General features: G+C 47.2%; 1 protein-coding gene and 1 long non-coding RNA gene across 17 annotated transcripts in view; one reads left to right on the forward strand and one right to left on the reverse strand.

The window, feature by feature from the left end:
- The window catches only part of LOC110077311 (uncharacterized), a 100,950-nt gene extending 85,260 nt beyond the window's left edge, over positions 1-15,690 (forward strand). The window contains exon 5 of one of the 2 annotated variants that reach the window (XR_013538982.1): positions 15,557-15,690. This is a non-coding gene — a long non-coding RNA (uncharacterized LOC110077311). Of the gene's footprint in view, positions 1-1,114; positions 1,480-15,556 lie in introns of those variants that run through there. The other variant, XR_012081616.2, reaches the window with a different exon arrangement.
- SEMA6D (semaphorin 6D) overlaps positions 6,036-24,964 on the reverse strand; it is a 232,925-nt gene continuing 213,996 nt past the window's right edge. For 6 of the 15 annotated variants that reach the window (XM_078381008.1, XM_078381009.1, XM_072982089.2 and 3 more), the window contains 15 exons: positions 24,787-24,849; positions 24,257-24,358; positions 23,443-23,533; positions 22,328-22,447; positions 20,386-20,474; positions 19,463-19,680; positions 19,216-19,347; positions 17,755-17,910; positions 17,168-17,341; positions 15,828-15,971; positions 15,659-15,736; positions 14,344-14,435; positions 13,858-13,914; positions 12,066-12,233; positions 6,036-9,057 (listed from right to left, as the gene is read on the reverse strand). In XM_078381008.1, coding sequence (XP_078237134.1) covers positions 7,745-9,057; positions 12,066-12,233; positions 13,858-13,914; positions 14,344-14,435; positions 15,659-15,736; positions 15,828-15,971; positions 17,168-17,341; positions 17,755-17,910; positions 19,216-19,347; positions 19,463-19,680; positions 20,386-20,474; positions 22,328-22,447; positions 23,443-23,533; positions 24,257-24,358; positions 24,787-24,849 — 2,997 coding nt within the window. In that variant the 3' untranslated portion in view covers positions 6,036-7,744. The remainder of the gene's footprint in view (positions 9,058-12,065; positions 12,234-13,857; positions 13,915-14,343; positions 14,436-15,658; positions 15,737-15,827; positions 15,972-17,167; positions 17,342-17,754; positions 17,911-19,215; positions 19,348-19,462; positions 19,681-20,385; positions 20,475-22,327; positions 22,448-23,442; positions 23,534-24,256; positions 24,359-24,786; positions 24,850-24,964) is intronic. The other 9 variants (XM_078381013.1, XM_078381014.1, XM_078381018.1 and 6 more) reach the window with 7 other exon arrangements.

The following is a 24,964-nucleotide window of genomic DNA, read 5'->3' on the forward strand; positions in this document are numbered from 1 at the left end:
CGAGCGGCTGCCACTGACATTTCACTCGCGAATCTGCAGAGCGCAGCCAAATCCTGATACACAGACCTTTGTGAAATGATCACCAGGGTGCTGTCCATGTGGTTGAAGGTTGGGAACCGAGACGGAGAGGCAGGCCTGCTTCTTTTCGGTCTGCCAAACACTACCGTACAATCCAGAGTTAATTGTGCCCATTGGAGAAAGGGGTGAAAAACATGCTTATGGATGTTCTGCCCTGTTATGTACCCCCCCCCCCCCCGAAACATGGAATAAATTTGGATGTAGAGAAAGGGGAAATTCTGCAGAATTCAGCCCGGCCATCATCAAAGCAATAAAAGTGGGTCAGTGTTCCAAATCCCCAGAAAACTGACCTTTTAAACTCCCAGTTATATCAACAATTTTATGGGACCCTCTCTCCTCTTTAGCCTTGCACAGCAGAGTAATGCAAGCGTCCTTCCCTCTAGTCTAAAGTCGGAGCTTCTCCCTTCCCCACCCGAATCCTGCCTACCCCCTCGATGGAGCAATGGCTTTTTCTCTTGCTGCGATACAATTCTAAAATCACACCCCATTTTTGTGTGTTTAAATTTCTAGTTTTCATGTAACTGAGCAAAATAACAATTGAGCTTAAAGGCAGAAGATCGCCTATAATTCCCTTAAATTGTTGTAACTGCTTCCCCCGGAGCTTTTTACCGGGCGGTCCTGCTCGCGGCTGTGGAACAAGCTTCCTTGAAGGGCGTCCGGTCGTTCAGCGACATAGAAGCCGAGGTACGCCACCTGTTTGTGATAAGGCCTCGGCAGTCATGCTTCAGGTGGCAGCCCCTCGTCCTTCTTCTCCTTTGCCTCAATTTGCACGCGGGGGGTGGGTGGGTGGGGAGCCAGAGGCCTGGGGTGCAGGCAGTCGTTGAGCAGTAGCTCCATCCAGGTCTGCAGAGGTCTTGGGTCTGAATGGAGCTTGGAAATGTGTTTTTTAAAAGAATAGTTAGTGATAGCAAAAATGCCAGGTCCCTGCAAAATAGTGAACTGCTGTGGCAGTTTGGAAAACATATGACTTCTCCTGTCGAAGAAGCAACTAAGAGAGTCACTTTTGGCTCCTTTGAAATCATTCAAGTGTTTTCAGTTTTGCAGCCCAAAGCCACGTGGTCTCCTTCCCTTCCGCTTTAACGAAGACACCCCTTGAAGACCTACAAAAGGAACTAAGAATGAGCCCAAATCTTTATCCTGTTTCTTGCTTTCAAAACCGTTGGACAACATTGGCAAATTTTCAGGCGTTTGATTCCCAACTATTTTATTTGCAAATGGGGAAGATTTACCCCAGATGGACTGCCATCCCACCAACGGAAATGTGCGTGTGCACACAGACAGACAGACACATAGACACACACACACACACAACAGCTCTGCAACACACTCGTGAGCTAGAGGCTGCGCAGAGCGGCTGTCAAGTTGAAAGCTGCTCTCATCATTAAATATCAAAGTTGCTTATTTGTTGCTTGCTTACAATGTATTGTTTTCCTCCCTGGTTCTCTCTTCCTGAATTTTAATGCATTTTGATCTTGGGAATTTAAATTAACTCTCCATTATTATTTTTTAAAAGCCCCACACACATCTGTTTTCTGAGCCATCCACCTGTTCTCTTAGTAATATTTGAAGCCGCTTCTATATGGCTGAAAAGCATTCCGTTGTATTTACAGGTACTCGTTCCTCGACTCACTTTTGTTCTTCATTCTTTCATTTTCTTTCCCCATCAATCTAACATTTTGGGTTTATGTCATCCCTCAGAATTCTTCATTTATTTCTTATTTTAGCACGGAGCTATCTTTTCCCCCCTTTTAAATAACCCCAGAAAAGCTGGTGTGTGTGTGTGTGTGTGTGTGTGTGTGTGTGTGTGTGTGTGTGTGTGTGTGTGTGTGTGTGTGTGTGTGTGTGTGTGTGTGTGTGTGTGTGTGTGTGTGTGTGTGTGTGTGTGTGTGTGCGCGCGCCAGCCACACATCGCTATTGGCACCAATTTAAGACTTGTGATGTTTGGAGGGGTTATTGCTATTGTTAGCACACAGTCAGGCGCATACAGAGGAACCAACGTTCCACCTGGACGATCTTTGAGACCTAGTTTATCCATCAATACAAGACCCACTTCCTGGAAGATTCTGGGCAGGCACCCCCTTTTTTTCTCTCCTCTACAGAAGTTTCGGCTCCTTCCTGAAAGCTTTTGAGCCTCGTGACAGATGGCTCTTTGGGTTCCAGCTGTGTTCCTCCGGAAGGTCTCTCTTGTCTCGCGTGCAGAGGGCAACATGTCTTCCAAGACACTTGAGTAATGTCTCTGCTGCTCTCGGAGCATCTTTCTCACAATGACCGGTGCATAACAATGTGAGTCACCTTGCAGGCTTTCAGCCTGTTTCATTCCTTTTCCGAATGACCGAGGTGCTCCCTGGGAGGAGGACATTGGTTGTCCGCACAGAGTAGCGTTAGGCTTCCTTCTCCACTAGTGTGGCTCACCTTGAGGTTCTTCTCCCTGCCTGGAGACCACCCCGGGGAGCGTGGCCATGCCACAAAGCTTCCACTGTTTCTCCAGGACCTGGTAAGCGACTTGGCCATGCTGTGTGTGTGGAGCGAGGCGGTCTTGTCCTCACCCAAAGATCAGGAAGAGAGCGAAGGGCAGCCACGGTCTTCCTCGCCCTCATTTGAGCCCGGAGCTCTGCAGTCAGCTGTTCCCAATGTGAGTGTCCAAAAGCCGCCACCTCCTCGCCCTGCCTGTCCTGGCCTCTTTGGGTGGCATTTTAGAGTTTAATTGCCCTTTGCCCAGATTACAGAGGTGTCAGGTTCTTTTTAAAAAAACACTTAAGGTTTTAAACTGTCATTTAGTGTTTATGTTAATTAATATGGCAAGGACGATCTCCAGGTACCTTCCTAAACGGCAATTATCTGGCTGAACATTCCTAGCAATTTGAGTTTGTTAGTAAGAATCTAATTACAGTAGTTTACTGCTGATGGAATTACACAAGGAGGTAGCGTTCTCTGTTACATACTTATTAAGGCTCACTAAGTGATCCTTTGCAGTCTGCTGTTATTCAATTACCAAGTAATAACTTTCTTAACAAACCTAATTGAAATGTTTATATGATTTACGTCATCTTAACCTTTTTATTTTTTTTAAAAATATTTTTTGGGTCAGAGTACTTTACAATTGCCCCTTCCCCATTTTCCTAAACAGAAACAAAGATTTCTTCCAAGAGCTGTCAGATGCAGGAAGAGGAGACTTGACACCCCTATTGGTCAATTCCTGTGCATGATGATGCATCACCAGATGATGCAGGGCAACAGATTTATTGCTTTGTTTTGTTTTCTCTGTGTGCATGTGTAGGGGGCATTTTTGTAAGGGTTTTCCTAAGTTTGATGCCCTTCTCTGAGGCATACTACACGGCAAGTGAAGGACAAATAGTTTCAGGGCGCTGGATCAGAAGTGGGCACGAGCCAGAATTGGATACGATCCCCCTTTATTTCTCCCCCCGCCCCCGCTAATACTTGAGCAGTCATAATACTACCCAGGATGCCCAAAGTAAGGCACTAGTGAGTAACGCAAGGAATTCCTTAAACCAAAGCACACCAGTAGTTTGGGCATCCGGCTGCCAAGTCAGAGGGTCCCTTCCAGCTCTGCAGTTCTAAAATGATGGGGATGATTCCAAACTGTTGAGATGTATTCAGATGTAACTGGATGGGCTGCAACCCTTTCTTAAACTTTCCGGTTACCTAGATTGTCACAATAACCTGATACAGAGTAATAGCATTTGTCATCTATCAGGGCCATTTGCCCGCATATTAATGAGTCCCTTAATAGTCATTGAGTCAAAGGCCTTAATGGTTCCCTTGCAGCCAACTCACAGGCAGCCACGACAGGGCATTGCCTGAATGACTGAGTATTAAAATATATTTCTGCTTACAGTCGGTTATGAATGGTTTAAGTGAGCCTAGGTTGAAATGAGTCCTAACGGCCTCACACAATTTCAGTGTATTTTCTTAATTTCAAATACATATTAGCTCTGTAAGGGAGATGTTGGCATGCCGGTTGCCAGCTTCAGGAATAATAACACTGGAAAAGGGAGAGACAGTGATGAAACGAGAGAATGCTCCCCAGAGAAACAAAATCAAATTAAAGAAATCACGCAGTCAGAAGTAAGTGCAATGCGAGTTCAATGGGGATGATTCCCAGGGTAATTTTGGTTATATGTTGGCGTTGAAGAAGGACTTGTGCTTTTCTATAAAGGGTAGCAGGATGCGGCCATGCTTCAACAAACAAAGGCCAAACCAAGTCTAAGATTGTTAGTGGGCTGGAGTTCAAAGCAGTCGTGATGACGGATGCATCTTTAGAAAAGTGCTCCTCTTGGAGACGGATCCAGAACCCCCCTCGCCCCCTTCAGTACTTCACTGAGAACAGAAATACCAGCGTGCATGTGTGTAGGAGCGAGACTGCTTTACCCACGTTGTCTCTCCCCACGTCAGTCAACCCACTCGGGTTGGGTAGCCTCCACGTGTGGATGATATGCAGCGGTCACCCAACGAGAGCAGCCTCCAGACCCTTGTGTTTTCTCCTTCAGCACGAGAGCGGAGGGCTGTGGAAGCTAGCGTGTTCTCGGCCAACCTGGGTGGGTCCTAGAGCCTTCCTCAGCAACTCAAGAGGGCTGTTATTACCCCTGGTGGACCAGCCTCCCAACACTTCCCTCAGTGGATGGTTCGGTTCTCTCTACCTGGGTCCAGCCGCCCTGGAGAAGGAACAGTGAACTGGAGGTCTGGACCAGTTTCCATGCTTTCTCCGGGAGCTGGCACATCCTGGGTCTGGGATGCGCATGGCTTCTGGTTGCACAATCAAGAGCCAGGTGGTGGTTCTTGTTTTGAATAGTTTATTCTGACTTTACATGCGGTGTTAAAAACCCAAAGAACATATTATTTACACATCCACAATACAAGTTTACAAGATATCTATACATGTTAAAGCACTCTATAGACCATATAGAGCCACTTTCTTAAGGGTTACTTTTTTTTAAGCTGTACCATTAAAAAAGATACAATCTGCATTTACCTTTGCACAAATGGATAAAGCATGTTTAAGGAAAAAAACCCAAAACCCAACCAAAAAAAAATAAATTAACAGAATAGAGACTATGTTGAATGTTAGGAGTTCGAACATAAATACGGAGAAGGACGCACAATACCATCTAACAAGGCAGCACATTGTTACAGGAAGTTATTTGGGTTCACGTAACATTTATGTTTCGGTTTCACACAAATATGTATTATTCATTAATATTTGTAAAGTCAATTCAGGTTTATAATTTGATTCTCTCTCTTTTTTTAAAAAATTAATTATTAGTTGAAATGTCTTTTAAGGAAAAAAAATACTGGGTTGTTTGTTGTTGTTGCTGTAGGGGTGGGGAGGTAAAAGTCCTGAATGGTCAACACACAGACATGGAAAAGGGGACTAATTCTCTATATGAATGAAGAAAGATGCCTTTTGTTTTCAAGAGAAAGAGAGGAGCATCTTTTTTGTTCTTGACACAGAAGAGAAACCAGTGTTCTGTGCTGAAGGCGCTTGTTCTGAATATTCCCCCGTGGCCGAGAGGCGCCCAAAAAGCACTCGGGGACCCACGAGGCGGGTGGGCGGAGAGGGCGCTAAGAGCACCACCTGGAATGGACCACCGGATGCTGGTGCCTGCCACAGCAACCCCACTCCTTGGGACTCTCTGGCAGGGGCCCCATCAGTCTAGAAACCTCCTACCATTTCACACAGGACGCCTGTTTGATCGCTAAGCAAGCCGGGTGGGGTGGGATGTTTAGCACGGCAAGGTTGATTTAATGCCGCTGTCTCCTTGGCTTATAGGCTGCCTTTGTGCTGTTCAATTAATCGCTCTCATGACGATCTTCCCCCACCCCCTTCTTTCTTTCATCTTTCTGGATACTGAGGAGCGAACGTACCACTGGCGTTTGGGGAATTCCGATGGGCTGTTACTGAGAACACTTGGCAGAGTTTTAATAGTGTTTCTTTTCCCCCCCTTTCAGAAAAATAAAACCATTCTCATGAATAAGGCACAAAATGCACAGATCCAGGTAAACTCACACAGAATATTTACATCACATTGTCATTACCAGCATGACTTTGGAGAAACCACCAGCTACGCATAAAACAGGTCATGGGCAGGCCACCCGCCCCCCCCCTTTGGCCAGCCCACTGGTGCTTCTTCGTTTCTGCTGCAAAGGCCTGTTGGGAATGGGGGGGGAGGCATAGCACAATTTCCACATTTACCCCCTCTCTTTGAGACCGGCACGGCTTTTTACACATATTCTGCATCTCCTGTTCTCCAAGGGCCACGAGGGTGCCCCCTAGGATGGATGGCAGGAGCAGCGGCTGGACATGTAAAGGCAAGGCTGGCCCCTCCTTGGCCTCTGTTTTCGTGCAACTTACCGTACTTTATGCCAAGAGACAAACGATAGTTGTGCTCCTTTACTTCGCATTTGATTGATGTCGGGGGGGGGGGACACCACCACCTTCTCAAAATAGCTTTTTGTTTACAAATATTTTTTTGCTGTTGTTTTTCCTGCTACCCTTTGGTTGGCTCAGCTTTGCTCCCTGCTTTTTGGTAAGAGAGGGGTGTGTGTCTTCAAATGAGTATGCTTGAACTGTCCCGGGGCGGTGGTGGTGGTGGCGGCAAACGGGGAAAGGCCCAGGGGGACAGGCATTAAGCTCCCTGTTCTGGGTGAGGAGGAGGGACCACTCATTCCCAAGGGTTCCTAAAGGGACTGAGCAATAAACCAGCCGTAAACTGGACAAAAGAGGAGCCCACTGTGTCCCAAATGGAAACCACGCGGGGACTGCAATTTGAATGCAGGAATCTTGCCTCGATAGCAGCCCGGTTTCAAGTGAAAACCCTTTGCGTTGTTTTGCCATTTTGTCTGGAAATCTGGCAGCCCGAAACCTCCCTCATGAGCTGGACCCCTCCTCTTCTCGTGCACCTCAAAAACAACCCAGCCTGGAGCTAGCGGTTTGTTCAGTCATGCTCAAATGTAAACATTTTCTATAGGTTAAAAGATGCAGTTAAAAGATCGAATACCTCCTCCCTCGGTTTTCTGGCTCATTCACACCCACACACAACCACCACCACACAGCTCACTCTCGCCCTTTTGTCCACAAAATGTTCCTCTTTAGAGGAAAGGGGGGGGGGGAAATGCTACAGTTGGACTGGAGATCAAGGTTCGGCAAGTTGCTCATGAACCAACACACATACGGAGTCATCGTCTTCTGATATTTGTGCAAGAGGCAAGGTGAATGCATACATAGTAAAAGGTTCACATTTCATGGGAAGACTACACATTGTGGCAGTCCAGGAACCAAATCCCATTCCAGTATTATTATTATTATTGTTGCTGTTGTTGGTATTGTTTTCAAGTATTTCTGCTGACGGAGCGTCTTCGTTCCACCTCCTTTTCCTCCCCAAGGTCTCGGGTGGCCCCTTCCCCCCCCCCTTGTGCTACAGGTCTCCTTGGCTCCGAACGAAAAACAAAGGACGGCCAGCTCTTTCTTTTTCTTCCCAAAGTGTTAACGGCCAGCGAACCCTGGCTGTTGGCTTGGCCCGTGGCGGAACGAGAGGTCGCTGGAGTCCCAAACCGTTGGGTCTCTTTGCGCTTGCAACGAGCGAGTCTCTGCCCCAAGGTCTGTTCCCGCACTGCCTCCCCTGCTGCTCTTGACACAAGACGGCAAGGGTCAGTAACTGTACTTGTTCAGGGGTCTGACCGAAGGGGCCTGGGGGGCAAAGGAGGGTTTGGGGGGCACGTCCGGTTTTAGGGAGGGTGTCCGCTTTATTCCTGTCCGGGGAAGGGTCCCATTGCTGGTGTAACTGCTTTGCCTCGACAAGGAAGGCTGCAGGTGGACGCTGGCCGGCGTCCCTTGCATGTAGTCCATCTTTGTGCCCGGGGGGGCAGGGGAGATGTACCCTCCCCGGCTGATGCTGGGCTGCCTGGAGAGCAGCACACCGCTGGGCGAGTTTAAGTTTTTAGGCAGGGCTGATATAGAATGCCTCTGTGAAGAATTTTTGTGGTAGCCCCTCTGTCGTTCTAAAGAGGCCATGGGCGCCGCGGGCGTGGTGGGAACATCCACCCGTTTTGTGGGGCTGTTTCGTGGAAGAGTAGAGGGAGGAGAATACAGCGACGCTTCCCGGTTTGGGACTTTGGGAGGGATCTCCGTCACGTTTCCCATGGGGTCCAGCATTAAAGTCTGGTGGGCCACTTGGAGGTCTCCCATAATGGCTTTGGGGTTGTTGGGTGTTTCGTTTAAATGTTTCAGGAAATCATTCAAGGTATTTCTGGAGTCAACGGACCTTCTGTGGTCCCTTTTGCTCGACGATTTTGTCAGCGGGTGGTCCATGTTTTGCATCTTTTTATCGGCTTTGTGCGCATTGGAATTTGAGAAGGACATATTGTAGTCATGGGTGGCGTTTGGGAGAACGATGGCGCTGGGAATTTGCCCATGGCTTAAAGGCGAATGGGGTGGTGGGCTGGACGGAAAAAACTGAGGACTCTTCAGAGGGGTGTCTTTCCTAGAAGCACTGAGGTTGTTCTGAGACGCTTTGTCTGCCTGACTCTTCATGGACTGTAGCGTCTTCTGCTGCAGCACCGGTGTTGATTCAGGGGTCGGAAGGGCAGCCAATTCCGGTGGCTGGCTTCGGTGGTCTACCATCATGATGGACTTGGTATCGCCTGTTGGGGGCAGATCTTTCCGGCTGGTTAGCAAATTTGAGTACAGCTTGGGTGAATCGATATTCTGCTGATACTCTTTGACGGGGCTGTCAAAGAGACCGTTCAGTTTGGCGAAACTGCCACTCGAATCTGTACAAGACTGAGCCGATTCTGCATCTTTGTGTATCTTCCGCGACTTTCTCACAAATATATCCCGGTAACAGTAAACGGCCACCCCTGCGATAAAGGCTCCAAGGACGAAAGCAGCAAAAACACACGTAATGAGGACGTTCATGTGGACCATTTGGTTGGAATCTCCCGACTGGACTTCCCACCTGACACCTACAAGAGACACACAGGTTGATAAGATTAGCGCAGGATTGGTGAAGAAGGACCACAAAGCAATAGCCACCCTTGGAATGTAATGCTAAGCTTACGCAGCAGAAACCTAGATTCAGGACTCTGTTTCTTACGGTGGGGTGGAACCTGTGAGTCTAACGACATGGGCACACCCTGCAGGCAGCCATCTCCTCTCAAGAGCCCCCAATGGTGTCTCCGATGTTAAGATCCCTTATTGGTCAGCAGGAGGTGTGGCGTCCTAATGATTTGGCCCTAGATGCACCAATCCAATCCATTAAAGAGAAGTGCACTGATAACGATGCTGGTGAGGAAGATACTTGTGTATTACATGAGGTACCCCGCAGTGGTGTAATGCCACCATTCTTTGGGTGTGTGTGTGTTTGCGCTGCTGTTGTGCTGGACTCAGATTAGCCAAAAAGGGTGTGAGATGTGAATAGCTTAGGGTTGCATAAAGTCTCGGGTGTAATGCGGCCTTCTTCCAACAACACTTTCTGAGCATCCTTGCTAACGATGAAGCTGATCACCGTTATGGACTGATTCATGGCTCAGGCACTGTTCACATTACTTTATCAACACAGCAGGCTGTACTGTGCTTCACCTCTTCCCTAGGCCTGCCTATATCCCTCCAAATCCCCCATTCACTGACACCCTTTTGCCGCAGGAAAGATCTAATTAAGTTTTCCTCTAGCTTTGTACTTCTAACATGGGAGACATGCTGCTATCTACCCATCCTTCTCCTTACTCAAGATACCAAGGGAAGCAGACCACGGACTGCTGTTTTCTCTCCTTGTTTCTCCCTGGTGGCTCTTTCTTCCCTGCTCAACCTGATCTGAAGTCCAAGGCGGAGTGCCCACCATCACCATCAAAAAGAACAAAAATGATTCCCAGTATGGAGAGGCTTCCTTCCGCGCGGGAAAGGGAAAGAAACCATCGTAAGATGGGCTGATGGTGTCTCCAGCTTTTTTGGTTACTTGAAAGTATAGGGCAAAACCCTCCTTTTACTACTTCTGGTGGACGCTTTCTGTGACCTTCTTTCCTACGAGGGCACTGACTGCTTTGGTAGACCCCACCACTTCTGGGCCAGTCTGTCTCCTCTTTTTCTGTCCCTCAATAGTTCCTTTTTTCAGACCTAGAACTCATGGTTTGTATGTTATTAACTTTAACGATTTCTGTTGGAAAATTGAGGTTAGAAGGTGCTACTCTGCTAGACTGCAATTAATAACTTGTGGATGGATTTCTCTTTCAATTCCCTCCCTGACTCATAAATCAGAATCAGAAGTGAGATAGGATTATGCAAATATTGTATAAAACTGTATAATACGTGCACATTGCATTGTTAGATCTATGCTAATACACCCCTCAAACACATAAAACGAACGCTCCTGAATTTACTACTTTAGGAGTGGCATTGTCTACAGATTTTTTTTTAAAAGGGCAAGATTATCATCTTAAGATATGCTTTAGTGAGTAATGGGCATTTGGAAATGAAAATCATTTAAAAATCATACAGCTAATGAGAGGTTTTACAATTTTTATAACAGAGAATGCATTTAATTTAGACCTCGAAAGGAGAGCAACAAATACAGAATTTTACAATTCATTGTTAGTGTCAGTCTTTGCAGGTTTTTCTGGATGTTTTTGTTTAAAGAAACCAGAGATCCCCTGCTATTGTGAGAAGGTTAGTTTGCATCTAATTGTGTTATTCTGCAGTGGGCGTGGAGGAGGGAGTTAAAACGAAGAAGCCGTCACCGAAGAAGCCGTCACCGGGTTTTGCTTTGTTTTGTTAGAGGCGAGACCTTTGAAGGACAGTTAAAAGTTCAGGGTTATTGGTTTTAAGCACGGTGTAAAAGAGGAAAAAAGGAGAAATGGAATGGAAGAGTTCTCGACGGGAAATGTCACCAAGCGTGACTAGGAAGATGTGAGCAAATTCTGACAATAGGGTGCTGGTTTTAAAGGACAATCAAGCAATAAAACACCTGAAGCAAAATTATGGTGGAAGGAAACCTGATACGTTTCAGTGAATAATAAAATGTCAAAAGTTTGCTGAAAAGCTGCAACTCTTGAACCAACCAAAGAACAGAAAGCAAAGCATTAGGCTTGTGCGAATATATGTCATCTTCTAGCAAGTGTGCAAAAATTATTATCTGAGCGAGCAGATAATAAAGACCTGCACTGAGGTCCCCCTTTGGCCAGGAAACACGGTGGCTGAAAACTAGTTGCAAGAACTAGGGGATACCTCTACTGAACCATAAACAACAACAAAGTCACACTAGTTGTAACTTTGCAATTTGATTTTTTAGTGGTTCAGCCAAAATATCACTTAATTCTCACATTTGGGTAATCCTGAACCACACAGCGTTTTCCTAATTCTTTTTGAAAACCGGTTGTGCACTTAGGCAAACAGTGCAGCTTTTAGATGTGAACTGCATCTTAGCTTTGGAGAGTTTAGAAAGCTCCGTAAGGCACTACCTGTTGTTAGCCAAGTTGCATGACTCCATGTGCAACAGACGACCTCTAAGAGGCCTGCCGGATGCCTCTTAGCCATGCAGAAGCTGTTATGTGCAGCTGCAGAAAAGGGTGCAGCACGCAGCACTAGGCGCACGCTGTTTGGGCTGCAGGATCCATGGGCCTCCGTTGCGTGCGACCCTTGCTCCTTCCCACAGACACCACACTGCCTTTTCCTACTTTGTAATGGACTTGCTTTTCTCATAGCCGCTTCCCCTGGACTGGAACAAGTACTGATAGAAGTACATGGTGATGATGATGATGATGGCCTCCCCCCCCCCCTTCTTGGGGGAAGAAAAGCCCAACAACCAAACAACGCCCCCCCCCTTTTGTGCGCAGCAAGGAAAAATGAATAAATAAATATCACACCACATGGCCTTTTTTTTGGCTCTGGCCAAGTGGCCTCGGCACAGAGACCTTTGAAACCGCTGAAGCGATCAGGTTTCCTTTCCACCGCAAGAGACGCTCTGAGGAGGCCTCCTTACCCTTCGGGACCCCTGACGATGGATGAGAGTGATCGGAAGTGTTTGGGTCATCTTGTGCTACAAACTTCCGAGAGCCAGTCACTCTAGGTTTCCAGGAACCAACCCCTTGGGGGGAGAGCATAGAGTCACTTCCCACTGTGGTAAAAGGAGCGGAGGAGAACTCCAGGTCTGTGGTGGCAAACAGACGTCTATTAATGTGCATGGCAGTCAGGTTTCTGTTTCTGTCTTTAATTTCTGCATTTTGCCCTCAGTCTTCAACCATAACTGAACGTGGTCAACGGCCGCTCAACGATATTATTAAACTGCCCTAAGAGGAGCTTGTTTTCAAGGCTCAGAGACCCTTTCGGGGCCAACGCACAAGGACGGCACACGCTTCCTCGGGAGGTGCAACAGGCATCCGCCTGTTTAATCGTCAGCCCTGCACGCACAGCAGGATCCTAAGCCATGCTGGATTCCATGAACAGAAGTGGGTATAACTGAGAGGAACACTTCCCAAAATGGGGCCATTTTGTCCTGCACAGGTTTAAGGACTGCCTGTGTAGAGGACTTGGGAGAAGTTTTCACTTTGAATTTGGAGTTTGTTTTTGTGGCTGCAGGGAAACCTTTTTTTTAACAACAACAATTCTGTGTCATGCTTATCAGCTGCCATTCTTTTATCGTAATTTGAAGCTTCCTGTTATCATTTTAAAAAGTGTGCCTAGACCAAAACAAAAAAACAAACCCAGACTCCAAACGGTGACTTGAACCAATAAACACGACTGCTGTTTAAAGAAAAGTGGGAGACAAACAGATTAAGGAAAACATTTGAAAGTCATGTGTACAAACTAGCAGCAGCTTGGAGCTCAGAATTGAAAGGGAGTCAGATCTGCCAACCAAGGAAGGCAAGGGGCTGCGTACGACAGAAGGCTCTCTCTCTGGTTGCTGGAAACTGCTTCACCCTAACTAAGTCCTTCTTTATTCACACAAACCCCCAATTTTGGGCGAGGGGGTGCAACAACAGAACACTGCTCCCCAAAATGGCCACACGGCAACCTTGTTGCTGCAAAGGAAGTTTTTGTGATTCCTGTTGCGATCATCTTGTCAGCGACCTCTCGAAAGGGAAATGCCTCACCTGTGTGTGCCACGGCTACCCTACTCGGGAGACAAGCGGAAAGGCACAAAGCTACTTGCCATCTGTTAGGGCAACCACGTTTCCAAACCCTGAAGAAATCAACACGTGTCCAACACTTGAGAAATATGCGTTTTGGAAAATGCGTATTTGCTTTACTGTATAATTGACAGGAAGAGAGACAGCCGTGGGAGGAAAGGAAGGCAGAGAGGAGAGCCATGCCTCTGTCTCCTGAAGAATGACACGGGGGTGGGGTGGGGGGAACGGGACGGACAAGCAGCATGCATGAAAGCACAGTGGGGTGAAGATGGGGAGGAGGGCGGTGGAAGCACAGAGGGACGTTAATGTCATCTATGTTAATCAGGTTCTTTTGTTAATGCAAGATGTGTCTCCATTAATCATGAGCATGCAGCTACACCGGGTGGAAAATGCTGAGCGAGGACGAGCATCTTGGCTGTCTCTTGACCATCAGTGGGAGAATGAGAAGCGGCAGAAAAGCAAAGGGGGGAAAAAGAAGAAGAAAATGAGGACTGCCAGCGGCTCCAAAAGAAAGCGAAGGGAGAAAGGGGGGGGGGGGAAGAGAAAAATAATAATAATAAAAAAGAAAAGATGTCAGAAAATGCTGAACTGAAAGAAAGAAAAGCTTCATTAAATCAGGGGGGAAAATGATTGAAAAAAACTAACCAGATGTTGGATCGCGAAATATTTTGTAATCTGGTGTAGTTGTAGAAGGCAAAATTTCTAAAAGAATTAAAGGAACACATAATCAGTGAAAAGTAACCAAAAGGAAATAAGCAAAAGATTTTTCAAAGCCTGAGCAACCGAAAAACGAAAGTAAAACACAACTGGTTTCCCAAAAAGGGGAGGAAAAAAAAAACACAAAGGAGAAAGGAGGTGAAAATATTGGTTTTAATAACTTGAGACCGCAAGACTGTCACAAACAGTCATGATGGTTGGAAGGGGGGGGTAAACAGCCCAAGGTCTCCTTTCTCCCCCCCCCAAGACCCAGCAGTGTCAGGTTTAACAGGAGGAAGGGGAGGGGTGCTTAGTGCCATTAACGCCACATGGGAGGGGGGGAGTCCCACAGACAAAAAAACAAAACAAACAAAACAAACAAAAAAACAAAACCATGCCACATTCCCAAGTAGGCATCTGGGGCCGGCCGCTTACCGTGGCAATCCCCAAGATGGGCAGTGTTGCCATATTCCACATCCTGCTCGTATCCCCCGACGCTGTGGTTGTATGAAACAAACAAAGATAACCTGCAATTAACAGCATTAGTCGGGAAAGCCCATACAGACAGTGGCCGTCACCTCCAAAATTCAAAAATGCCCCTCCCCCCACACGCAGTTCTATTTGTTCGGGGATGGCGTGCGTTAAGACACATGAGGTCAAAGACACCGGATACCAAGCTTTTATGTTTCGCCACCCGCTCTGATTTGATCGGCTGAATCAACCGCCTTCCACAAAGGGGCTTCTCCATAAGGATCCATGCAACTTTACACAGGTTGAACGGCTGCTCCCTAAATAAGGCCTATTGATAAACATTTGCTACAGCAGCTGGGAAGAAACGGCAAGAGAACAACGACTCCCACTCGTTCCCACGGCGGGAAATCCTTAAGCAGTCCTGAGAGACGGGCACCTGACCTAGGTTTAAATGCCACCCCTGCTATGAAGGAGAACCCACTACCTCCCCCAGGTAGGTAGTCCATTCCACTTTCTTCCTAATCTTCAGATGGAATTTCTGTTCTTGTATTTCGCATTCACTGGCTCAGGTCCTGTCTTCTCAGAGAGCAGAAAACAAGCCCACTCCCTCTTCCACGTGACGTGGCTCTCATATTGTCCCTTGATCTTCTCTAGGCTAAGCACGTCCCGATCCCTTCCTCCTTTGGTTGCTGCCATTGCTAAACAGCAGGGACAACGGGCTTTAAGAGGCAGCCAAAGACCCGTCAGTCCAGCGCCCTCTCGCTTTGTGTCGGGCTTGGTTTCCAGACTCTTTGCCTCCTTGGTTGCCTTCCACGGGGGCACCCGCAATGCTCTGAACGTACTCTGCGCTGGCCCCTGTGCCAGGAATGGAGGTCACAGATAAACCCCACCGAGCACAGCACGCTGCCCTTCACGGCAATAGCTCTCGGTCAAGGAAACATCCTACAAATCTTTGCCTGAGATTAGAAGTGTCCACCTCAAATTGGACCAAGTTTTCCCGTCCCAGGAACTGCTTGTTGTATTTGTGTTGCACACAATGAGGTTGCACTTTATTAATACAATTTTTTGTCAAGTGAAAAGAGTGCTTTCACATTACAGTTACTTTAATTGCATGTTAACATGATAGCCGATTATATGATTTTTCTCTCTTTCTCTTTGCACGGGTCTTTCTCTGCAGCCTGTGAGCCACCCGGGGTCCAGTGTGGGAGAAAGACAAGGTCTACCTTTTTAAAAAAACCCAAGCAAAACAAAACGAATGAAACTGTAAGCTGCTACTTACAACATGCTGGATCTGACTCTTCCGCAGGCACCGTGATTCAGCCACCCACAGTAAGGATCCCGAGAAGCAATGCAAGTCCTGCGGCAAGATCAGAGGAGAGGCCGTGAATCCTTCCACCGCCTGCGATGGCCAGCGGGACAGAGGTGCACCGGGGAGGGGGGTCGCTTACTTTTTGCAGGTCCCGTGGCGCTCGCAGCGACTCAGCGGGATCCGAACGACGCAGCTGGAGAAGGCGACAAAGAGGGCGTGGTGCTCTTTGTCCAGCTGCAGCGAAAGGACCCTCCTCTCCTCTTCGCCGTCCCCACCGTTGCACCTGTTTGGTAGAAGGAATTGTGGGACCCTTATGCCTTTGCACAAACACACATACACACGCACACCCAGGTGATGCTTCACAGCCCTAATTTTACACTTAAATCTGAGCAGGATTCAGTTTTCTTTAAAACAGCATGGCACAAACGGGGTGGTGGATCTGTAGGTGGCTGGAGGTTGCAACGTCTTTTATCAGCCATGGTGGGTTGGGACTCGGGGAACAGCTGGAGGATGATGTCTCTCCCGCCGTCCCACTTCTCCTTGTGTATCCTGACAAGCCAAGAGCCATTCCCCCAGGTTTCTGTTGGTATGTATCTTTTTAGGACGAGACTCAAGGAAGTCCAACAGTTTGCTTTCTGTGCCGGCCATTTTTCTCACAGTACAAGTTTCTCTTCCACACAAAGGCGCCTGGATGAGAGAGGGTCCCTGCGGTTTGCTGGTTAAGACTCCAGCCAAGGGATGCCACACAATAAACACATTTGAATTCATTGCTGAAGGGGAAATCGGAGTGCAAGCTTAGCAGCTGGCCTCTCCTTCGCAAGGGCAGATAAAGCCGATGGCCAGAGATGGGAAAGGGTTAGTATTGAGTAGGGGGGCAGCCTTAGACTAAGATGCAGGAGTCCCAGGTTCAAATTCCTCCTCTGCCATAGAAATGCACCAGGCTGGGGTGGCCCTGGGAAAAACCACACCTTGAACATCTCCCATACTTTAAAAACCCTGCAAGGGCCACCCTAATGTGGAACTAACTTAACAGCATGGCAGCAAAAAGGGAAGAATACAGCAGGCCTGGCCTAACTATTATCCCATTCTTTTGCTAGCAATCATGATCGTTAGTAGTGGCTCGACCTGTTCCTTGACAGCATCCCAGTCGTTTACATCTAGAGGTGAAACAAGAAGAAAAATGGCAGCCGGAGAAAGCCACATCCGCAGTAACAAGATTGTATTGGTGACTTAGTGAGCCCAAGTGTGCCTGCCCACGAACGGCCTCCAAACACCTGCGTGGCCTCGACAAGGCAGGTCCACACACCTATTTAGGCTGCTCAGATACACAGGCCCATAAACACCGGGAAGCACCAGACACCGCCAGGGGAAGTCGGGAGAAGCCAGGTGTTTAAAGAACAAAAGCCACTTAAGTGAGACAGACATCATAAAGAGCCTCTGAGCACTTCTCGTAAAAATAATAATAATAATAATACCCACTTGGCATAATTGTAAGCGTCAATCTCTTCCAGGAGGACGCTGTCATTCAAGGAGAACGGCTTGGTCTTTGCCAAGATTTTAAGCACCATTCCGGCTTCAGAGCCCACAAAAAGGACGGTGTAGTTTTGGTACGGGCCAGCAGAGCGGTCCACCGTGATGGCAGTTAGCCGATACCTGCCAAGACCAAGAAATCTTAGAATATTAATTCCTGTCTCTGTCTGTCTGTCTGTCCCATCTGTCTTCCAGTCCCTCTCCGGATTTTCATCCTGTATCACTTTGCCAGGACTAGCAGGACCACCAAAAAGAAGACAGGGTGTTTTTCTTTCTTTCTGGGGAAAGTGCCTGACCTGTCTAGGAACTGGAGAGGAGAGCAGCATTGCTGCCACCTGCCGTGGGTGTTGAGGGGACAACAGCAGCTTGATCACAGGATCAGCAAGAGCCAAAACAAAGGCTGCTTGTGGGATGTTGGCCACAGCTGGGCGGAGGAGCCCCAAGCTGCCTGCCCTGGCATGGCTGGAGAGCTGGATCCTGTATTTCAGGTGGGTGCCTTGGCCCCGTCTCGTGTTGCAACCATGGCCGGCCCTTACCTGACCCTTGTCTTTGTGAACCAAGGCTCTTCAATGACAGATGGAACGGCGGAATCCATCAGAGGGTGGGACTTGATGAAAGAGAGCATCTCATCTGGGAAATCAATGGAGGTTTTGTAAGCCTCTGCTAGCCCGTGTCTGGCACAGCAGCCAGGTCTGAAAGGAAAGCAACATTTTTTCCCGCTTTTTTTTAAAAAAAACGTTCAATGCAGACGGCAAGAAATCTAAAAGGACAAGTCAAAACAGCCAAGGGAAATTCAAGATCCCGTTTTGGGAGCCAGATGGAAAACAAGAGGCAGTCGCAAGGCACAGAATGAGGGGGACTTGGCCCAAGAATGACTCGTCAGCTTTGAAAACTTGATGAGTCTCGTAGCTGCTCCAAAATCCACTTTGCTGTAATTCTGAAAGATCAACGGGAAGACCCCAACCCTTCCCTTCTTCCACACACCTTAATCTCACCCTTCAATCCAAAGGGTTCTGCCAATGAAGAGGTTCTGTAAGCAACTAAAAACTTCACTAAACTAAACACTGATAAAACACGAGCACAAAGACCACATCAAATAAAATCAAACCCAGGTATAATTTCAAAGAAATGGCGCACCATCTTAAAACTTATGCATATTAACACGTCGGGCACAGCGTTGGGGCTGCAAAAGCAAGGATTTGGGCAGTTTTAAGATGGAAGACCACAATTTTGAGCTTTCCAGCTCCAATAAATCCAAATTTACCATCACTGCAACACTTGCTCCCCCCACTCCTTTTGTCAGGGGGTGATGATGGATCAGAGGACTGGGGCAGTCTGCTTCATTACCTCCTAGGACAGCTTGTAAATAACAAGGCCTTAAGGCAGTAAATGTGTGTGGTTTTGATGTCTTTTATCTTTTTTTATCTTTTTTAAAATACCATAATAACAAGTACTCATAGTATTACAGAATAGCAACCAGTAATATTTGTTTATTACTCATGATTTTCTTTTAAGGGATTTTTTTCCCCTAAGATTTTCAACTTCATTTTTAAAGGGCCTTTTTGTAACTAGGAAAGTGCGACTCTGAAACGAAGCGTCAGCCATTCTCACAGTAACATGTCAGCCGTCACTTGCAGAAACAGCTCTTTGAACGTTGAGGAAAACTCCTTCAGTTCTTAATCAGACCCAAGGGTTGCCTGTGGAGAGCACAGTGGCTTTAAGCTGTCATCCATCATCTCCAAAACAGCATTGTGAAGGTATACACAATGAGTATACACAGGTGTACATGTAAGTGTCTTTACTTGTCGTCTGTGGACCCTTGGGAATGTGTTCAGTTAATCTGTCTGCTGCGTGCAAGGGGGCAGTGAAAAACCTGACACCTGAAATGTCCCCCCCCCGTCAGACACAAATGCAACCCGACGACAGCAGCTCCCCAGCAGCCTTGCAAAGGGGCCTGTGGATCACCAAACGTCTTCCTTTCTCGGGTGGCTGCTTACCTTGGCCGTGGCACTTTGTCCTCAGGCACAGCTGTCCAAACAGAATCTGGTGTTTTTTGTTCCTTAAATCTCCCTTTGAAGACCTTCTCGATGTCGTCCATGCTGAAGGCGCAGACCGCCGAGCCGGGGATGCTGCGCAAGACAGAGACACGCGGTCGCCAACGGAGCCAAGGGACTGAGGGGGGTGGTGGGCTGAGGTGGCGGTGGCAGCAAGGGAGAGGCCTTGGCTTTTCCTCTTGCCTCTCACCTGTTGAGCTGGGTGGTGAAGACGCCCACGACAGTCGGGACGCCGCTGATGTCTATGATGTCCGTGATGGACTGCAGGACGTCAAAGTAGAAAAACGAATCGCCCGGGACAGAGCAGTTGAGGCGAGCTTTGAGAAAGGAGGTCCAGTGCTTCTCCAACACTCTCTGGGAGCCCCCCATGTCATTTTTGCAAATGCGAGCCACCCGAGAGTACACAGCCTGAGGGAAGGAGGCAGAGAAGGAGGTGAGAAGAACCATCCAGGGCACGAGGGCTTTTTGTTTTGTTTTGTTAAGAACAAGGGATCTGATCCTGCTCCCAGTTCTCTTGTGCCAACCCTGCTCAAATCAACAAGAGTTTTGGGTGGGATCCTGCCAAGCAAACACAGAACGGGAGGGCTCTGCAGCCTACAGTTACGCTCAGCTGGAGATGGTCCTGTTGACAACAAGAGTGGGACTTCCACCAGGATCTGAAAAATGCACCCCTGCCTAAAAGAGAACTACACAAAAACACACAGAAGCCCATGGTGCACATGGTAAAAACAAGTATAATTTTGCCTTTTCACTTTAAAGGAGATTTCGGAAGTTGTTATTTCCCAGAAATTGTGTCCTGTCTTATTCTGTGCGTTTTTGTCGTTGATCTCAAATGGGCTTTTAAATCAAGATGAGAAAATGTTTTGGGGGCTGAGCTATTCTACAAGAAGAGAGATGAAACAGGAAGCACATTTCATAGCCTTTAGAAATATGAAAATATCATCCTGGATGTTTCAAAACTCGTACTTGTTAAAAAAAAAGAGGCCAGTTGCTTCAGAGAAAAAAAATCAGTCCTCTACAGATCCTACCTTTCTTTATTTGAATGAATTTATTTTATTTGCAGGCCATCTTTCTTCCAATAAAGGGACCCAAATATAACGCATTTGCTCTTACCTTGCCTAAATTATTGTGCTCCACAGCAATTTCTCGGAAGAAGAAATAGACAAAGTTCCCATACTCAATGGCATGGAGGAAGTGGGGCTCTGTGGAGGTTGCAAAGGAAGAGGAGATGAGCGGATGGATTTTGCTCACAGACATAAGAGTAAAAAAATTAAATTAAATTAAAAGAAATAAGAGACGGGGTTCGCCATTATTTTACCATACATTATTTTACCAGACGTCTGGAAGAAGGCAAGACTGCTGGACAGATAATGCGAACTAACCAGGAGTAGTTTTTGTCTTGCCCTCTTGGAAGTGGCGAACGACTTGTTGCCCTATGTCAAAACTTCAATGGATAAAAGAAAACACCGTGGTTGAGATTTGCCACCACTTCCTGTTTCCTGCTCACCTGGAAGATCACATCCATCGGGTCACTACTCAGGATGACCACGGTGGCTCCAACATGACTGCCAGCGAGGTATATAGTGGGACAGAGTGTCAGTGGTGGTAAAACACTCCTTGAACACCTCACCAACCTCAAGAACTCTACTGGTTGGAAGAAAGTTGAGTTTGCTCCTTGGCTGACCTGGAGTCCTGCGGGGAGCAGAGGGTGTCCATTGTGGCCCCTTCCACAAAAGGCAGTACAAGGAGGGGCAGGAGTGGGTCTGCTCCCACTTGGGCCACCACAGATGGGATTCATTCAGGAAATACTGCCTTGACAAAAGCACAGGGCAAAGCAGGGGAACCGCTGATCTCCTCTTTGCACTGAAGAGGATAAAGCTCCACAAGGGTTCGCTCTGGAGATTTAAAAAAGAAAATGAGCCCCGGGAACCTCCGTTGTGCAAAGACTGGGATGCCGGGCTGCCATTTAGGGCATCTGGGCTCAAGTCCCTGCTCAGCAAATATGAACGATATGCCCAATTGAGCTGCAGGGCAGAAAAGTGATAGAGAGATGCAACTAATAAAGGATAAACCATGAGTTTAGCCTTCCACTGTCCTGGGACTCAACTGATGTGTGCATAGTAAGGGGCTAGTAAGGGGGAAAGGATGACTTTGGGCTACATGTGTTGATGGCCTTTAGGGGCATGACAGGCACACTTCCCACTGAAGCCACAACGCTGGTCTTTGGGAGGCGGCCTGTTGAAAGGCTATAATGCTCCTTTCACACAACTCTAAGGGAACTCCAATATTCCAGGCACTCCAAGGTGCCCAGCGAGGAACTTTGGTGGATGTGCCGAGACTCTCAATGTCGGCTAATGGACTGTGAAAAGGCCTCGGAGGAACTGCATTACCGCTCCACCCTTTTGTCCCGGCCACTTCATTCATTAACCTCCTTTGATTGGGCGGAGGTGGAAAACAAGCTTGTTCTTGGGCCAAGACCTTGGCTGAATGAAGACAAAAGTGCCGAGGGGGGTGGGGTGTCTGGGATTTGGAGCACGCTGCCCTAAAAAAGAGGGGGGGGGTAGGATGAAGCCTCTCTGACCCAGAGAGCTTGGACGGCATTGCTGCGGCTGGTATTTCCTTACAGCAGGAGCTGCTTCAGCGTGGACCAGACGGCTTCAGGGAATGGCAAGTCCTCCTGCTATTGGGTACCCTCAGGTCATTGCCAAAGGAGAGCGACCCCGATAGGGTTCTTGAGGTAAATGTGAGATATTCAAGGAGTGGTTGCCACTCCCTCCCCCCACAGCGTCACCTTTGAGGGACAAGCAGGGATTTGAACCAAGGTTTCCCCAACACCTCCTCCCTCACGTTAACCACTACCCTGTCTTGGCTTTCCTTAGAAAGTCTACTCTTTCTAAGGAAAAAAGAGAGAGGGGTTGCATTCAGCCATCTGTAATGATCTGAGTTTTTAAGACAAGGTTACGGGAGGCAGACTATCATATACCCACAACGACAAAACGTCCGGGAACAGGCGACCAACAAGATCGTTTTCTATGTTAGCATTTTTATTAATTACCTTTTATCCACTTGGAATCATATTTTATGGTCCTCAGGGCTGACCCATCCCCCATGCTTCGGTAAATGACAGCGTCGCTGGCCAGGAAATCAGCCACCGTGGCAGAGTAGAGCTTCCCATCTAGGACGACAGACGCACGGAGTCACCAGGAGGCAGAATCCTCGGTGCCCGTGTCTCTTTATCACTGCCTCTCTGTCACACCCCCTCTCTTCCCCAAAGACCTCCTCTCCTGCACGGCTGGCCACCTTTTGTAATTTCAGGGGGCCAGTAGGTGAGGCAGACATAGTCCAAGGGTCAAAACACTGTTCCTCCATGGAAGATCCAGTCCCTCCAATGACATCACCCAGCAGAAAAGCATCTAGGTTTTTGAATGGCGTGATGCCAACCAACTGAATATAGGGTGTGGATTGGTAGGCTGTCACTGAACAGTTTGACCTGCTCAGGAGTTGGCTGATGTGGCATCATGGTTTGTGATGTACCTGAAATGACGGATGAATGTGTTTCTCAAAAGATTTCCCCAAGAGATGGCTTGTTAAAGGCTCCTTTGCTTTTCAAAACCAATACAAAACCAGCATGAAAAGCACCTATGAATCTACAGTTCTTTTCTCTACAGCGTTCAATCTATTCATTAGATTAATTGTTTAAATAATGTTGACCAGCTAAACAGATGGAAGATTTGGTCTAAATAGAAGGCAAATTTTTATTGCTGTTCCTTAAATACATGGAAGCAGGTAGAATTAAAACAGGTAGGGTGGGTGTTATTGGACTACAGTTCCCATCCTTACTGATTCTTACCCATGCTTTCCGAGGCTGATGGCGCTTGGGGGACCAATGGTAAGAGATTCCCCAACCCAGTTCCACCAAAGACAAACAAACAAGACAGGAGGAATGCAAGAGGCCTTCCCCCTGCGTGCACCCAAGAGAGGAAAGCTGCTTCTGAGCAGAATGCTTGCTCCATCTCGAGGTCTCATTTATACTCGGTCTGGGCCTGTGTCACTGAAACAACCCTCACAGAGTTTTCCACATTTTACCCAGAGCTTTCTGGAACATCTTTCTCCACCCTGCCTTTCTTATATCGGTTTCCCAGCAGGATGCGTTGAGGAAAATCTCCTTACCAGCAAAGAGGGCAACGTTGGTTTGTCTAGCATCGAACGGGCATCTCGCCAAGCCGCTGATTTCTTCGCCATCATACTCCAAGGTGTTCAACTGGAGAAGCAAAACAGATTATCTGGTGGTGCCACTTCAAGTTCTGCAGAGCAGCGTGAAAGGTGGAAGGCTGCTTTGCATGCATCCTCATGCCATTTTTTAAGACTTAATCTAATCTTCCACACAAGGCTCAAGAGCCATTCTTCAAGGACAGGCACAAAGGACATTGGTGTTTACATCCACAAGGCTGTTCGGTCTGGGTGGCTGTAGGCCCCCTCCCAGCTTCCCAGGGCAGGAGAAGGCTGCGGTGCTCATGCCCCACACCTGGTCAGTCCCTGTATGAGATTTCCTCACCCCTGCAGGCTGCAAGCCGGTCTGATTCCCTTTGGTGACTGGCCATCGACAGGCAAACACAGGTTTTATTTGCCATTCTAACAGCTCAGGCATGCCGCTTTTGAGGAAGCTGGCGACTTGTCTGTCTAGTTTGATTTGGGGGAAAGCCAGATTCAAATCCCCAGCAAGTCTTGAAGGTCACAGGAAGAGGAAGGCTCCAGGACGGTGACTATTTCGCAACCTATCCTTTTCCACAGGTGTATGTGCGAAACGGAACTAATATAATCCCCAACCCTACATCTGCTTAGCAGAAGAGTGAGATAAAAATGCTAAGAATGGTTATGCAGATGAGGGATAGGCCTCTTAATATCCACAAACGTCAGCAGCAGGATTTAGAAAGGTATTTAGATACAAGGGGCTCTCCTGATGCATCGGGGCAGCGATCCTTACCCTATAGTAACGGCACATGGGGTTAAAAGCATTCGTTCCACAGACAAACACCATCTCATCATTCCTGGGGACAAAGACTTTAATAAAATTGTGGCATTCGTCCTAAAAAATAAAGGAGAGAAAGAGAGGATGAGTTGCGTTACTATTAACTCAGCAATATAGTTTATTTATTTTAAATTGGAAAAACAGAGCATCAAGGTGGCAAAATATCAGCACATAAAGAACTAAAGAAAATGGAGGAAAATACGAATGATTGGGCACAGTCCTGCTTATATGTCACATAAAACCTTTCTAAATGTCCTTTTTAAAAAATTTACTCTATTTTGATATTTTCATAAGAGGTCACTATTTTTAACAATGTTCTGAAATGGTAGGCACACAGTTTTCCTTCCAGTTAACGGAAATAAACATTTCTGCATCTGCAAGCAGTTGACTATCAGCTCAAAACTGGTTTCAAGTTCAACTCAAGATGAGAGTGCTTTCAAAGACTGTATGTTTTTATTTCGTGTGGATTTTGAAGACAAACCTACTTTGTGTTTTCCCTTCATGGCACAGTTTTCTCTATCCTGCTGCTTTGACCGCCATGTTAATTTCTGTTCCAACACAATAAAGAAACAAGAATATTCAAACTTCAAGTCAGAAGGATCGTTTTATAATAATAATAATAATAATAATAATAATAATAATAATAATAATAATAATAATAAT

Source organism: Pogona vitticeps, chromosome 12 (assembly GCF_051106095.1).
Source record: "Pogona vitticeps strain Pit_001003342236 chromosome 12, PviZW2.1, whole genome shotgun sequence".
In the NCBI taxonomy this organism is placed as follows: Eukaryota; Metazoa; Chordata; class Lepidosauria; order Squamata; family Agamidae; genus Pogona; species Pogona vitticeps.